This window comes from Leucoraja erinacea, chromosome 9 (genome assembly GCF_028641065.1).
Source record: "Leucoraja erinacea ecotype New England chromosome 9, Leri_hhj_1, whole genome shotgun sequence".
NCBI classification, from domain to species: domain Eukaryota; kingdom Metazoa; phylum Chordata; class Chondrichthyes; order Rajiformes; family Rajidae; genus Leucoraja; species Leucoraja erinaceus.
The window spans coordinates 38,469,952-38,486,976 of record NC_073385.1 but is presented as its reverse complement, the minus strand read 5'-3'; the positions used below and the strand labels follow the sequence as shown (position 1 = coordinate 38,486,976).

General features: G+C 43.0%; 1 protein-coding gene across 12 annotated transcripts in view; it reads left to right on the top strand.

Moving 5' to 3' along the window:
- The window catches only part of LOC129700259 (neuronal PAS domain-containing protein 3), a 791,362-nt gene that overhangs the window by 305,442 nt on the left and 468,895 nt on the right, over positions 1-17,025 (top strand). For all 12 annotated transcript variants that reach the window (XM_055640580.1, XM_055640579.1, XM_055640574.1 and 9 more), the window contains one exon: positions 7,755-7,837. In XM_055640580.1, the coding sequence (XP_055496555.1) occupies positions 7,755-7,837 (83 nt within the window). The remainder of the gene's footprint in view (positions 1-7,754; positions 7,838-17,025) is intronic.

Sequence of the window (17,025 nt, the reverse complement as noted above, 5' to 3'; positions counted from 1 at the left end):
TTATACACCTTGGCCGGAGGCCCCCTAGATTTTGAGACCCTTGGCTTAAGTCTGCGCCATCTTTAGGTAAATCCGCACTGACTTTGGTGGCAAAAACAGGAAGGCAGATTATTATCTGAATGGTGTCTAGTTGGGAAAAGGGGAAGTACAAAGAGATCTAGGGGTTCTTGTTCATCACTCACTGAAAGTAAGTATGCAGGTACAGCAGGCAGTGAAGAAAGCTAATGGCATGTTGGCCTTCATAACAAGAGGAGTTGAGTATATGAGAAAAGAGGTCCTTCTGCAGTTGCACAGGTCCCTAGTGAGACCACACCTGGAGTATTATGTGCAGTTTTGGTCTCTAAATTTGAGGAAAGACATTCTTGCTATTGATGGAGTGCAGCTTAGGTTCACGAGGTTAATTTCCATGATGGTGCGACTGTCATATGTGGATAGAATGGAACAGCTGGGCTTGAATACTCTGGAATTTAGGATGAGGGGGATCTTGCTGAAACATAGAAGATTATTATGGGATTGGAGACATTTTCTCGGTGTTGGGGGAGTCCAGAACCAGGGGCCACAGTTTAAGAATAAGGGGTTGGTAATTTAGAATGGAGATGAGGAAAAACTTTTTCACCCAGAGAGTTGTGAATCTGTGGAATTTTCTGCCTCAGAAGGCAGTGGAGGCCAATTCTCTGGATGCTTTCAAGAGAGAGTTAGATAGAGCTCTTAAAGATAGCAAAGTCAGGGCAAATGGTGAGAAGGCAGGAACGGGGTAGTAAATGTGGATGATCAGCCATGATCACAGTGATTTAAGGAAGGACAATGGCTCGAAGGGTCAAATTGCCTACTCCTGCACCTATTGTCCATTGACTATTGTCTATTGAAATTGAACTGGTAGCCACCTAATTTGCACCTGCGAAATGGAAAAGCTATAACTAAGGATTAGACCAATATTGAGATCCTTGTTATAGTCAGTTGACAATGTTGAGCAAGCCCATCATTAGCATACCTGGTACCAAACTCCCGAAACAGATGTTCTTTTTTAAGATCTGCCATGGGACGACTTTATCAGGTGGACACAGAAAAGAACTTAAGGATGTGAATAATTGAAAGCAGCTAAAATCACGGAAGACCCACACCACCATGGCCATGTGCTTATCTCTGGAGGCTACCATTGGGAAGAAGATACCGGAGCCTGAGAACAGTGACCTCCAGGTTCAAGAACAGCTTCGTCCCTGGTCATCTTGCTCTTGAACCATCATGCTGTTGAAACACACTGCACAATCCTAATCACAACCCTACCTCAGCAATTATGTACGACCACTTGTGTGAATTTGAGTGTTTTATGTTTCTGAATGTCTACAACCCTTGTCTTAGGTGGACATGAGGTTGCAGATTTGGGAGATACCTCTTGATGGCTTGCTGGAGTGCATCTTTTTGCCAGTACACTGTGCAGCCACAATACACTGGTGATGGTGGAGGGACACATTTGTATAATACAGGGGACCGATCAAACTTGCTGTTTTTTCCTGGATGATGCTAAGCTCTTTCGGCATAATTGAAGCTGTGTTATTCAGCCAAGTGGAAAGCATTCCATCACACTCATTTATGTGCCTTGTTCATATGGAGCTTGAAAGTAAGGCTAAAGGGGCGGCATGGTGGAGCAGCGGTAGAGTTGCTGCCTTACAGCGAAGCAGCGCCGGGGACCCGGGTTTGATCCTGACTACGGGTGCTGGCTGTACAGAGTTTGTACGTTCTCCCGATGACCTACGTGGGGTTTCTCTGAGATTTTCTGTTACCTTCCACACGCCAAAGACATACAGGTTTGTAGGTGAATTGGCTTGTAAAAATGTAAAAATTGTCCCTAGTGGGTATAGGATAGTGTTAATGAGCGGGGATCGTTGGTCGGCGCGGACCCGGTGGGCCAAAAGGGCCTGTTTCCGCACTGTATCTCTAAACTAAATTAAAAGTCTCTCATTTCAAAGCTTGTTTCCTGCACTTTTAATCACAGTATTTATGTGGCAGATCCAGATGTTGATGTCAAAGGATTCACCGAAGTTTTGCCTTTCAATGGAAATGGGAAGTGATAGCACAATCATGCCAAACAATTGAGGGTTGCAAGATATAAATTTTAATTGTTAATTATCAGCTTAGCCTATTTATTGGTATGTGATGCCTATTACGTGTTTTACAAGGTGTAAATATTAATTGTTAATTATCAATTAGCCTGTGTTAGTTTCCATGTTGGAACAGGAGCAGTTGAATTGAAAAGCTAGCCGTTGCATTCGTTGAGTGATTAAAATTGGCTAATTCGGCAACTGATAAAAAGAAGGCAATTTTATAGCAGAGTGGCCAGTTGGGAGCAGCCATGTTGGGAGAGACTGTGTTGGTGGGAAGTGCTGTATGGAGGTGCAATAGAGATAGCAGGTAGAATGGTGCAACGCAGTTCCAGCAGGATGTGGGAAGTCAGGGAAACTGCTGGTGTCCCTGATGACTACACCCATGGGAATTATCTCCAGGTGCAGTTCCTTACAGGTCGCATTTGGGATCTGAAGCTGTTGCTGGACGACCTCAGGATCATCCAGGAGAATGAGAACTTCTTCTAGCGAGGGGCTCTCCCCCTAAGGTACAGACATGGAGGTGGGTAGGTGACCGTTAAGCAGGAGCTGGCAGAGTTATGGCACCAAGCCTTGCTCTGAGGCACAGTAGGGAAGGGTTATGTCAGGCTGCTCTGTGGTGGTAGGACACTTGTCAGTTATGGGGGCAGACAGGAGATTCTTTGGCAGCAATCGAGACACCAGCCTCCCTGTTGTCAGGGTCCAGGATGTCACAGAGCACCTGCATGTAATTTCAACGGGGTGTGGAGCGTGTGAGTTATAGGAAGAGGTTGAACAGGTTAGGACTTTATTCCTTGGAGGGCAGGAAAAACGCTACCGTCATTTTGAAGACCTGCTGCACCAAGTCCGTGTTGTGAAGCGTCACAAGTCAGTGTGACTCGTCGTTTAGGATCAAAATAAGCGAGAGTAGGAGCACAAGACATCTTCTGCTTAAGAGTGTCAAACACCCTCTGCTGTTGCTCGTGCCAGGTCCAAGCAGTGTCTTTGTGTGTAAGCTGATGCAATGGGGCTGATATTTCACTGAAGTCCGGAATAAATTTACTCAAGTAGTTAACCATGCCAAGGAATTTCTGCAGACCGAGCATGTCTGTGGGTGCTGGGAGCTCGTTGATGACACTGGTTTTCGCCGGATCAGTTTTTAGGCCGTCCTTGGTGAACACATGGCCTATATATTTCACATCACTTACCCTGAATTTGCATTTTTGTCGGTTTAGCTTGAGGTTGATGGCCTTGGCACGATCCAGGACCTTTGTCAGATTAGCATCGTGTTCTTCGATAGTTCATCCAGCAACGAGGATGTCATCCACTACAATGGAGCATGGGTAACCTGCAAACAACTGCTCCATAGCTCGTTGAAATACTTCACTAGCAGAGCTTATGCCAAAAGGCATGCAAAGAAATCTGTATTGCCCGAGCGGTGTGCTGAAGGTAGTTAACTTAGAGGAGTTGCGTTCCAGCAAAATCTGCCAAAATGAACTCTTGGCATCTAGTACTGTGAATACAGTTGCGTCAGCCATCTGTGCTGCAATCTCGTCCACAGTGCGCATGGGATAGTGGTGTCATTTAATGGCTATGTTTAAGTCCTTGGGATTGATACAAATCCATATTTTGTCTTTATTCTTCTTCGTTGCCACAACCATGGTGGAGACCCAATCTGAGGGGTCAGCAATTACACCTGGCGACACCATCCTATTGAGTTCACTTTGAACACGGTCCCGCATAGCATGGGGAATCCTGTGTGCTGGAAGGACAACTGGAAGCACCTCAGGGTTAATGGTAATTGTGTACTTAATGGGCAACCTGCCCAGATTGTTGTCAAACAAAGTTTTGTATTATGTCAGGATTTGTTGAGTAAAGTCACAGGTTGCAGTCAGATGACAAACAGAAGGGCTGAAAGAGCCAAGTCCCAGATCGCGACAAGCATTGACACCCAGCAGGGACGGCACATCCTCATGAACAACATAGAAACTCAGGTTGTGGACACGTGAGTTAAGACAGCAGAGTAACTTGACTTGCCCGATAGTGTGCACTGGACCTCCTACAAATGGGAGAAGGGAGGCAGCCGTAGGAGTGACAGTCTCTGTTTTTCGTATCTTTTTCAACTCAGCTAGACATATGACCTAACACCTTGCTCCGGCGTCAACTTTCAGATAAAAGTTCTTGCCATTAACGACCAAAGTGATCTAGTTGATTGTGCAGTAAATCAGACAGGGAATGAACATCCAAGTCAAAATCTTCACTAGCAGCCTGCAAATCCGTGGGAGCTGGTTGAGAGCGTTCCGAGAGCAGGTACTCATGGCCGAGTGAATTAACAGATTGTCTTGTTTGAACTCTGTTGCTACATGGGTGGCAGCATCTGAAGAAATTGTTCCTTTTGTTACAGAAACGACACAATTTTCCATACGCAGGGCAATGGTCATGAGCTGCAGCATGCGAACCCCCACAGTTAAAACAATTGTCTACTAGTCTAACGATAGAGCTGTCGGACACTTGAGGAGAACGGCGAGAGATTTGATAAGACTGCCTACAACATTAATGTCATGAGCTGAGTGGGGGCAGTGCCCTAAACCATTTGTATGAGCATCATCCATTTCAGCAACGTGGCAGCGGTTTTCAGCAGTCTCTAGAGTGAGCTCAGCATCTCGCAGTAACTCGTTGCATAATTTATCATTGCGGACACCATAAACCAGACGGTCACGGACTAGGCTGTCACATATATCCCTGAAATCGCATCGGCTGGCAATGTGCTTCAAAGCACTAACATACATTTCTACAGGTTCACCCTGTCTCTGGCTTCGAGAAAAGAACAAATGCCTCTCCATAACCCAGTTAGTTCCTAACTCACATAACAGTCGGAATTTGCGTAGTTGGCAGTCAGGGTCCCGGATAGATTCAGCGGGAGCGATCTGGACACCAGCTGGGTCAAACCTAGCCGGTTCATAATGAAATCTTCTGGCACATTGAGCAACTTCTATGCCTGCTAGATTAAGAAGAATTGAAGCTCGAACACCTGGAGCAGCAGCAGGGTGAGCCGCTTCAATGTAAATAGAGAAATCTTTTTCAAATATCTGCTACCGTTCTGCGAGGGCTTCGTCAAACAACAGGATCTCTGGTTTTCTGAGAGCAGTAGTCATAGTATAACATATACCGGAGAGAACTAAATAAAATAAAAGCAATATAATTAGGAATGGAGTGAGTCTGAGTACTCTGACACCATGTTGAGCTCTGCTGTTGGAATAACTTAGATCATACACAGTGATTAAGATCCAAAGGCTTTATTAGCATTACAGCATAGGTAACTTCATCTTAACACATAACTCAAGATTGAGGAAGAAAGGGAAGAGAAGCTTTCTGTTAAACTAGTGGGCGGAGCAACAAAGTATGACTCATAACATGAGTGACACTGATCTACATATAACACCATTTATCTATATCACAAACAGCAGAGGTCCCAGCACAGGTGTCTGCAGAACTCCACTGGACAGACCTCCAATCAGAATTTCTTCCTTCCACCATAACACTCTTTCTCCTATGAAAACCAGCTCTGAATCCTTACAATCAAGTCATTGTGAATGCCATGCATCTTAATCTTCTGGATCAGCCTACCATGAGAGACTTTATCGGAAGCCCTACTAAAATCAATGTATACAGCATCCACTGCCCTATCATCATCAATTTTCATGGACTTCATGGATATGGCCAAACGTGGGCAGATGGGACTAGTGTAGATGGGGCATCTTGGTCGGCATTGGCAGGTTGGGCCGAAAGGCCTGTTTCCACACTGAATGACTATCAGCATAGCTATTTTTTAGTCTGGTTGCACTGTTTGTATGTGTTGACTGCTGCATCATACACATGGAACTTCACAATGTGCAATCATCCATGAATATTCCCGTTCATAATTATTGAAGCATTAAGATCATTGATTGATATCCCATTCACTACATGAAACGTTAATTCCCTAAACTCTAGAATTCAGTGGTTACAAAGTGTTCCATCTTTACAAAATACGTGGCAGTATGCTTACGCTACCTCCAAAATTCACGATCTCTGCTCTCAAAAGCGACAAGCAGAACTAGTCCTTCTGATAACCATTGCCTGTAGGGTCTCCTCCGGTTGTACAGCATCCTGACTTGAAAATACACCACTGGTTCTTCATCATCCACTTGGAGATGGACAATAAGGCTGGCCATGCTGGCCATCCGCGAGTCACGGCGCCAGATGGTGGAGGGCTCTACCCGAGCCAGTTGCCTACCCCTTTTCCGGGGTTACGTCCGTGCCCGGGTGCGGTTAGAAAGGGAATACGCCCTGTCTGTGGGCACCCTGAGGGAGGATTGTATCATAGTTGTATAGTAGTTTATTACGGATATATGTTTGTATTGTATTATGGTGGTGGGTTCTGGCTTGTTTTATTGTAGTGTAAATATTATTTTTAATAATTGAATAAATTTTGTTGTAAAAAAAGATAAGGCTGCCCATGCCTGTGAGTCAAGAATCAATACATCAATAAAAAATATATTTCTGGAATAAACTCCTGAGCGACTTTTACAGCATCTTACAGCTGAGGTAATTGACCTTTAACACATACAGGTGTCTTCTTTTATGTTACAGAGGGAGGAATTATCTCTCTCATTCTCCTAGTCCACAATTTTATCAGAGTTCTTTAAGGCTAAACTTTGACTGATGCCACTCTGACAATCAAGGGAAACTCTGGTCATCTAACGTCTAGAATTCATTTTTTAATTGTTATTTAAAGCAAGTTAATGATGAATTTTGGAGCCAGATCCCAAGCTGACAATGATTAAAGGATGTTGCTGAGTAGGTGGTACTTGAAAGTGCTATAAATTACTCCCATCATTTTTCAGGTGATTGAAAGTTAACTGGAACTAGCATTTAACTGGATTTTAGTTCACCTGTGCTCAGGATTTTCATTTGCATTTCCTCATTTTGTCAAATGATGAGGGTTTTGTTGCTGCACTAGAAAGCTTGGGTGGAGATTAGATAGTTTGGGAATGTTACATGTCATACTGTTGATGTCATCATAGTGCATAGTCTCTGCCACATCCAGTTCATTAAGATATTCTTGATATTTCATGGTCAACCAAATTGGTAGAAGACAGGTTTCTGCAAAGTAGGGGGTCTCAGGAAAATGAATAATGGGAGCACCCAGACAGCATTTCAGGCTAAAGCCTTAGTTTTGTCTTTAGTACTGACGAGATATTCTACCATCTTTTTAGAATGGGGATATTCTTGATGCTCATTAATCTTATCACTTGCAGAATTGGGCAACAACACATAAGTAAGTGTGGCGGGACTACAGGATGTGGTTCTGATCTGGTGGATGTTACAAAAAATTAAATGGAGGATTAATTTGAAAAGAGAAATGGGCTGAGAACTCAGTTCAATTTTTTGAGCATATGGGGTTATTTCCTCTTTGAGGATGAATATTTGTGTAGTCAATCTGCAATTTACCTCAGTCACAGCATTCATTTCTTTCAAAGTTTGTTAGTTGTTTTCAGAATGTCGATGGGATTTTATGAGTATGTTTACGGAGTCATCAATCAACGTACTACGCTATTTTTCTGCTTACCCATTTTATTAGTATTAGCAAATATCAGTTCAATGTTAATATATATATATTTTTTCTTTCTACAGCTTTAGGAGCTCAACGGAGGAGAACTCCAAGTAACGTCGCTATCAATATGTTTGAAAAGAATTTGGGAAGCCATATTCTACAGGTATGTGTGACAACCAGCTCGCTTTATTTAAATTGGTTACTCATGGAGTATAGTTAAAAGGTTTCTGTCATAGATTAGAGACAATGTATTAACTATTATTGTGGAAGAAATTAATTTAGAGGGAAATTAAAGGGAATTAAAAAGCAACAGACTTCGTAGGTTTGCTCCAAGAGATTTTATTGCATGATATCATGGAGAGATGGTAGCAGTAAACAGCCCACCAGTTCTCTGACTTCACAGCAGAATTAGCCGACAGTTATACTGTGCAGTAAACAACTTTTGTTTACTTTTGTTAGATACCATTCCACGAAAATATTCTATCAACTACATGGGTACCAATTATTTCATTAGTCACAACATACTTTTCGCTTGTGTTAATCTTATCCAACAACAGATGGTTAATACAAGTCAAATACAATACAAGGGCATCTTGACATTATTCTAGCTCACCTTTCAGGCGGCCCGCGCCACCGTCCCTTCTCCGAGCCAATCATAAGCCCCCCATTTACAGTAACATTTCTATGGTACTAGCGGTATGGGGCGCGGGTGATCTACTGTAACTTCTCGCAAAGGAAAAACAAGCTTCATTATCTCCTCTACTATTTCATGTTCACATTTACCATCCACCCTTCAACACATTCCCAGACAAAGGGTAATACGTCTAATCTTACTTTGCCGATTCCCACAAACATCTTCTGCACCTGGTCAAGCGAGAGATGCCAATTATCACATCCAAAACACCCTTTCGTTACCTGTTTAATTCAAATCAAAATGAAATTAAGGATGTTCATTTTTCTTCCATGATTATCCTGATGTACTTCAAATGTGAACTCCTTTATTTTGCACTGTCAAATAGTTATGGCCTTCTCCTTAAAGTAGAGCAAACTTGATTACCTTTAAGATCGGATGCTATGAGCTCCACTTGTAATCACTGCATGTGATGTATACTCGCTAGTTGCCATAGATGTATAAAGAGGCATTTAATGAAAACATTGTTGTCAATTATCCAAAACTCTGATTAATGAATATCCTTGGGGAAACTACTTTTGATTAAATGCCTATTCATTTTACCTTTATAATTGACATAGTTGTTGCATAAATGTGATCCATTGGCATACACAAATATAACAAATTGACCAGTTAATAATTCAGTAAAATAAAAATGTAAAATATTCATCCATATGCTGAATTTGTATGTCGAGTTTGGAATGTGACTGATTGGTGCTTATTCTTCCATATTTATGATTACATATTGGTAAGGCAAATACTTTGTGTCTATTTTTGGTTGAGATATAACAAAATGGCATCGCCTTCAATGCACTTTTTATAACAGCTTTGTTATAGGATTTTCCGTTATTTCATTAAAGTTTGTGATCACTTGAGCATACAATTTATTTTGTTTGTTTATTTGAATTCATTCTCTTGGATTTGGTAAGGCCAGAATTTACTGTCCATGACCACTTGCCCTTGGAAATTGTTGCAGTTCATGTGATAATGGTACGATCACTTTGCTATTAAGAATAACACTGCGGACGTTGAACTAACAAAGCTGAAGTGATGACATTAAATGTTGAAAGTCAAGATGGTATGTGAATTACAGGATTCTTGGAGGTAATAGTATTTCCATGCACCTGCTGCTCTTGACCATTTAGTTTGAGGATGTTGCAATTTTTGGAAGAGTTATTGAAGAAGACTTGTGAATTTCTGCAAGATATCCTGTATCTACAATGCACCATGGCATTGTTTCCTTTCAGTGTTGCAGCTGTATCTCAGGGAGAGTATCCCATACATTCCTGCTTCATGGATGATGAAGTAGCTTTTGGAAATAAGGGATATGCCATTCATCGCAGGATACACACTCTTTTGTCTGCTTTGGTAGCAATTATGCGGCTGATCTACAAATGTCCGCTGTCAATGATGACCACAAGACTTCCTACCACCACCACTTCCTTCACCCCCACAACACGAATGCTAATCATAGCTGTTTCAGCGAAGGAGATCCATTCAATATCAAGGTGTCATGCAGTAAGAATTTTATTATTGTTATGAATATTTATTCTGTTTGTGTGTGGTGCGAATGTCACTTGCGTTAGCCCAAGATAATCATTCAGTAGCATAGACTCAGACAACATACAAACAAATAATGTATAAATAATACAAGTTAGTGAAAAAGACACTAATACAAAACACAATTAAAAAATAGATTCATGGTAGTGCAAGAAGTGGTCTGTAGTGTTCTGTTGCCGAGTTAGAATTAGCATTGTGCCGGTTGATTCAAGAACCTGATGGTCGTAGGAAAGTAGCCTGGTGGTGTGTGACGTAGCATCAGTCTCTCCTACCCAACAGTAAAAGGGAGAAGAAGAAGTGACCCAGATGGTGGGTATCTTTGATGATACATGCCACCTTCTTCAGTGGTGGTGGTAGACGAGTCATGGAGTCACCCCTGTGAAAGCAAGCATACCATATGCCATCTTTGCCACTCTATCTACTTGTGTTGCCACTTTCAGGATGTTATAGACTATCAAACTGCTCTTGCATATTAGTATTCTCCACACTGCTCTCACTGATCTCCATGGTGAAAACATATGCAAAATACCTGTTTAGTACCTCGCTTACATCCCCAGACTCTAAACACATATTCGCACATTTATCCTTGAGTGGTCTTACCTTTTCCCTGGTTCATCTCTTTATTTTAATATAGGCATAGAATGCTTTGGTATTTTCTTTAATCGCCGACTCACCAAAGCCATTTTGTGGTCCATTTTGGCCCTTCTAATCGCCTTTAATCGCGAGTAATTTTTACCTTTCTTTATATAGGCCCATTCTGATTCAAACCTCAAACCTTGCACGCGCTTCCTTTTTTTGACTAAATTTACCACCTCTGTTCATCCAGGGTTCACTTACTTTGCCATTCTTATCCTTCCTCCTTTCTGGAACATGCCAGTTCTGAACATCGATAAACTGGCCTTTCAACAACTCCCACATGTCAGATGTGGATTTACCCAAGAACAATTGCTCAGTGTACCTTCCCGTGCTCCTGCCTAATAATATTGTAGTTGGTCTTACTCCAATTTAGCACCAGCTGCAAGGTCCAGCCATCTCCCTGTTCAAAACAATCTTAAGAACTTCAGAGTTGTGATCATTATTCCCAAAATGCTCTTCCACCGAAACACTGGTCACCCAGCCAGGCTCATTTCCCAACACAAGGTCCAGTATAGACACAAAAAGCTGGAGTAACTCAGCGGGTCAGACAGCATCTCTGGAGAAAAGGAATAGACGAAGGGTCTAGACCCGAAACATCACCTATTACTTTGCTCCAGAGATGCTGCCTGACCTGCTGAGTTACTCCAGCTTTGTGTGTCTATGGAATGGAATAATACAATCCCATTAGAATACTTGCACCTTTCATATTTCTAAGGTCCACCCATACTACCTCAGCAGACAATTCCTCCAGTATGTCCACTCTGAGTGCAGCTTTGGCCATCTCCTGATCAGTAACACAACTCCTCCATCTTTTTTGCCTTCTTCTCGATCACATCTGAAACATCGAAACCCTGGAACATTGAGCAACCAGTCATTTCCCTCCCACAAGCACATCATAGTCCCAACATCAATCCAGTTTCTAAAATTAATCTGCTTCCTCCACAATACTCCTTGCATTAAAATAAACACATTTCAGCCCATTAGTATCTGATTCACCAAATATGATTTAATGTTCTACACAAAAACACCTAATAACTTGCAGTTTTCACTTATAATGCCAAATTTTTAAACGTTCAAACTAATTTGCTCCCCATTAATTTCCAATTTCTTTTTAGGTGATTTTCTCTGTTTAGTTCTTATTCTGGTCCATGCTGGATACGGTTAAACAAATGGCAGCATTTTTTTAAATTTTAGCATCTATTCATTCTTCTCATTAGACTGGTCAATAAGCAATTACTGGTTATTAAGCCACGGAGATTACCATATTCAGCGTAATCAATACAACACCAATTTGCTGTTCTACAATTGATTATTAATTGATTATTAAGGAGAATGTTTTTAATATTTTATTCCCAGACACCTTGAGAATCTGTTTTCTCTTTCTTGCAAAGAAATGTGATTAACTATGCATAGACCAGACATTAAATTGTGTATCTACTTACATTTCATAGTTCCATTCTCACCATGTCATATTTTATTAAATATGCTCTCATGAAAGTGTTTTCTACAATCCTATTTAGTACAAGACTTCAGAAGGTAGAGCTGTGGGTTTTTTTATGTAATCATTGACTGATCACAGCAGGATTATCACTGTAGATTCCACATTAAGCGACACTACAACCATCAATGAATGCACATTTTTTTTAATGCTCTGTGTTACTTATATTTGGTTCATTCCAATCTACTAGTGAATTTCATAACCATAAAAATACCTCTTTTTGTACCAGATTGCTTTCACTTTTGCAGATAATAGTGATTCAATTGGACATGGACACAGCATTAGTATGTCTTATATAGAATTAGTGATAATGATACGCTATAAATCTTTGCTTCGGCTAACTGGGCTGGAATTGGAGATGATGCAATACGTATGTATTGTGGAAAGAACTTTTATTACGCTCTACCACTAATCAAGTTTATTCATATCAGTTTTTTTACAATAATGTTCAATCCATTTGCTAGTTAAGGTTAATAGATATATAACAATTGATTCCTTGTTTTACTGGTTTAAAAATCGAGACATGGGGAGTAGGAAGATGCTGATTAAATCCTTTTATCTAAATGTGGCATGTACATTTGAAAGATTTCTTAAAATATTATTTCAGATTTAGACTTGCTCATATTTCCAATGTACTCCACACATCGTCAGCGTTTGATCCCCATCCCGAGGCTGCTGTGCTTATTTTATTTAGCAGTGTTTCGCAACGACGGTTAGTCATGCTTATTTTCTGACTTATTTTCTCACAAATTAGAAAAACTTTATCTGTAGTTTTCCCTTGTGATGCTGTGCATTATTAGAGAGAACAGGGACATTACACGGTGCAAAACGTTTGCAACATAATTGTCCTGGTTTCTTTTATCCAACTCAATGAGAATATTTGTCATCATTAAACTTCACAGTCCAAAATAATAGACAGCAAGAAAGTGCAAATTGTCAAGCCTTGTACTTTTGATTCAACTAATCTTAGCAAATACCAGAGGCATGATCATAGTATTACAAGTGGGGGTGATGAATGAAAAGTCCCCTGACATCAGTGGCCGTCACAACCTCCTCTCCTCAGTCCTCAGACCATGGTCTTTTTTAAGTCTTGGCCTCCTTTGATATCCTGACCAGCAGGGGTGCAGTAATGCTGGAGCTCGCTGGAGCGCTGCTCCGCCTCGGGCACCTCTGTAAAAAAAAAAAAGACAAAAAAGCGGGGTATTTTAACTAGCGTGGTGTGTGGTCGTCGGACTCTGCCTCGGGCAAAGAGGGGGAAAACAAAAAGACTCAAAATAAACTGCGGGGAATTGTACAGGGGGGGAGCACTTTAACACTGAAGAGTCTGTTCCATGTGCTGTCTGCACGTGGAGGTTGTGAAATAGTGCCGTGCTCACTGGGTACTTAATAACTGAGGTGACGGCAATGCCAATGGTGGCCAATGGACGTGATACTTTGTCGTGAGTCAAGGGCGATACCCGAGGGGGGCTGGAACAGAGGTCAGATGTCAGCACTCAGTATATTTCACTTCCACCTGTAAGGTCGGAGACAGCGAACGGTGGCCCGTTCACTACTCAACAGAGAGTTTAGTGACATCGGTGACACGCACTGGGGAGTGGAGGCCCTGTTCAGCAGTGCGGATTCAATGTCGATGGTCTGGGTTTGGTCAAGTGAAGGTTCCCTGCGAAGCGAAGAGGCGAGGAAGGGTTCGATTCCCCGCCGCCACACTGTGAGGGGAACAATGGGGAGAGTGGGGGAGCGGCGGCCCCTGGAGCTGTGCTGCCGGCCTGCGGGGGGGTGGGTCGAGTCGAGCCGAGTCCGTGGGGCGGGCAAACTTGCACAATAGGCTCCCAAGAGCAGCACATGGATCCCTGCGACCCCAACACACACACCTTTGCAGGTCTCCCCTCACGACCAGTCTGTCTGTCACCACCTGCCCCTGTCAGATCTCCTCAGGGCGACCACCCCTCCCACACCGGCATCACTGTAAAAGCAAAAAGCCAAAATAAACCCAGGGAATTTTTACGCCTGATTTTAAATCATGGTGAAACTTCTCATCATCAACACAATTGGTAAGTAGGTAATTACCGTGTAAATTAGTAAAATACATGATTACAGTCTTTTTCTTTACTTGCTTGATAATTATATTTCATGATAATTAATGTGCAACCATACAATATTTTGTCATATTATTAAATTAAGTATTATATGTTTTATTGTTCAAGTTATACACTGGGATGTAGTGATAGGCTATAATCTTGTTTGACCCTCTTGGGAGACGAGTTTCCCCCCTCCCCCCGCCCCCTCCCCAGCAAAACCTGAAATGGCCCATTCTTTGGAAAGTGAACAATAGACAATAGGTGCAGGAGTAGGCCATTCGGCCCTCCGAGCCAGCACCACCATTCAATGTGATCATGGCAAATCATCCACATTCAGTACCCCGTTCCTGCCTTCTCACAACTCTCTGGGTGAAAAAGTTTTTCCTCATCTCTGTTCTAAATGGCCTACCGCTTATTCTTAAATTGTGGCCATTGGTTCTGGACTCCCCCAACATTAAACTGCATCTGCCATGCATCTGCCCACTCACCCAACCTGTTCAAGTCACCCTGCATCCTCATAGCATCATCATCAGAGTTCACACTACCAACCAGCGTTGTGTCATCTGCAAATTTGCTAATATTACTTTTAATCCCTTCATCTAAATCATTAATGTATATTGTAAATAGCTGCGGTCCCAGCAACAAGCCTTGCAGTACTTCCAGCGACTGTTAAGTTTTATTGTATTGTATTCAAAGTTATTGTCATTGTCTCAATTTGAGACAACGAAATGAATTTCCCTTACAGGCAGTATTATAAAAAAAAAATCACCAAAAAAATATATAATAATAAATAAATAATAAAACATTAAAAATAAAATTGAAATTGAGTTTAAAAAAAAAGCACAAACACAGAAAGTCCACGACACAACATAACATAAATGGCACCAAGGTGAGGATGGCACCATAGTCCAGCCAGCCTCCCCTCCGTGTTCATCCGTGGTCGGGGCCTTCCGAGCACCCGCAGTCGCTGCCCCGGGTGGCCCGATGTTCAGGCCCTCACGCCGGGCTGGTGGAACGCCGACGCCGAACCCCGACGGTGAGCATCCTCCTCCTCAGCGGCCCGGACCTCCCGATCAGCCGCCTCCCGCTGCTGGAGTCTGCAGCTCCTGAGTCCACAGGCCGAGCTGGGCAGAGTCACAGGACCCCGCGCTGTCCATCAGCGCCGCCCGCGTTGGGAGCTCCGCAAACCGCAGCTCTAGGATGTGCATCTGCAGCAGGTCCAGCACTCCTGGCTCCAACGGCGACCCCCGGTAAGGCATCGCCAGCCCCGCGATGTTCCAGCGCTGTCCCGCCGCTGCTGGAGCTCCGGTCGATCCCGGCAGGAAAGGCCGCGCCAATCCAGGTACCTGTGGTCGCTGGAAAGGCCGCGCCAATCCACAGGTAGGCCGCTGTGGGGGGAGGGGGGGGGGGCGAGGACGCGACTCGAAAATAGTCGCGGTCACCAGGAAGCACCAAGCCTTGGACAGTACTCCCCCGCACCGTTAAGTCTTCCCCCACATAAAGACTTGAAAAAAACACACAAAAAAAAACGGCGACAAAACTAAATAAACAAAACACACACAAAGATACACACAGGTGGAGGCTGCTGACACACACAGCGCCACACACACACAACACACCGGCAGTCACTTGAAAACACACAACACACACAGACACACAGTGTGGACACACACACACACACACACACACACACACACACACACACATCGTTTCCTTCACCAGCCCGTGATTTTTTTAGACTGCGCTCCTCCCGCTTACCCTGTCTATAAAATTCACACAGTGCACAGCCAAGGTGATACAGATACAAGCTGTGGTGAACAGTAAGGTTGACGCAGTAATTAAGTTGGCTAAAGCACAGTGTACGGTAAGTCCTTTAAAAGAGGAATGGGGGAGAAGGAGTGGAGACAGATTTTAAGAAGCCAGAGAAACAGGCTGTGAAGCTCGGCAGACATTTAACGTATCCTTGGTTCTGAAAACTACTGCTTACTTTTTTTTCATCCAATGAAATACAACGGTCAGCACCGGCTACAACCTACGAGAACCTCCAAGATCTTCGACCTCCTGGCAACCCATTAGGATCTCCTGGAGACCCACCTACGGCTCAAGAATTCCCATACTCTCCATGGCAGCATCATTCTAGTCGGCAGTTGCGCCGACCATAATGAGGCCGCGACTAGTACCCAGAATGCGGGAACTCCTCGCGACTATGAAGGCGACTCCCCGGCAACTACCCATGAACATGTGGCGACTGCATAGTCTCCTGCAGTGGGACAGGCCCATAAGAGTGACTGTGGGACATGCTGGTCAGTGGAGTGAATGGTGGAATATTGCGTTTTGGTGGAATAGAGCCAAACAGGTCCCACTTGGTCTAGTAACATATAAAGATTTCACTTGATAAACTGAAAAAAAATATGAATCATATACACAGTACAAAACAATAGACCTGTAATGCTTTCAGAATTAGAAGAGACGTATTCCACATTTTGTCACCTTTTAAATCACACGTGACTAAGAATGGGCCAAATGACGCCCATTTGACAGCTCTGGCACCTAAGAAGATTAGCACCGCAACACTGTCGACCCATTCATTCATCATATGTGTTTCCCGCCATCCCGGGAATTAACCTGGTGAACCTATGCTGGACTCCCTCAATAGCAATAATGTCCTTCCTCAAATTGGGAGACCAAAATTGCACACAATACTCCAGGTGCGGTCTCACCAGGGCCCTGTACAACTGCAGTGGGATCTCCTTGCTCCTAAACTCATATCATCTCGCAATAAAGGCCAACATGCCATTAGCTTTCTTCACTGCCTGCTGTACCTGCATGCTTACTTTCAGTGACTGATGTACAAGCAAGCCCTGGTCTTGTTGCACCTCCCCTTTTCCTAATCTGACACCATTCAGACA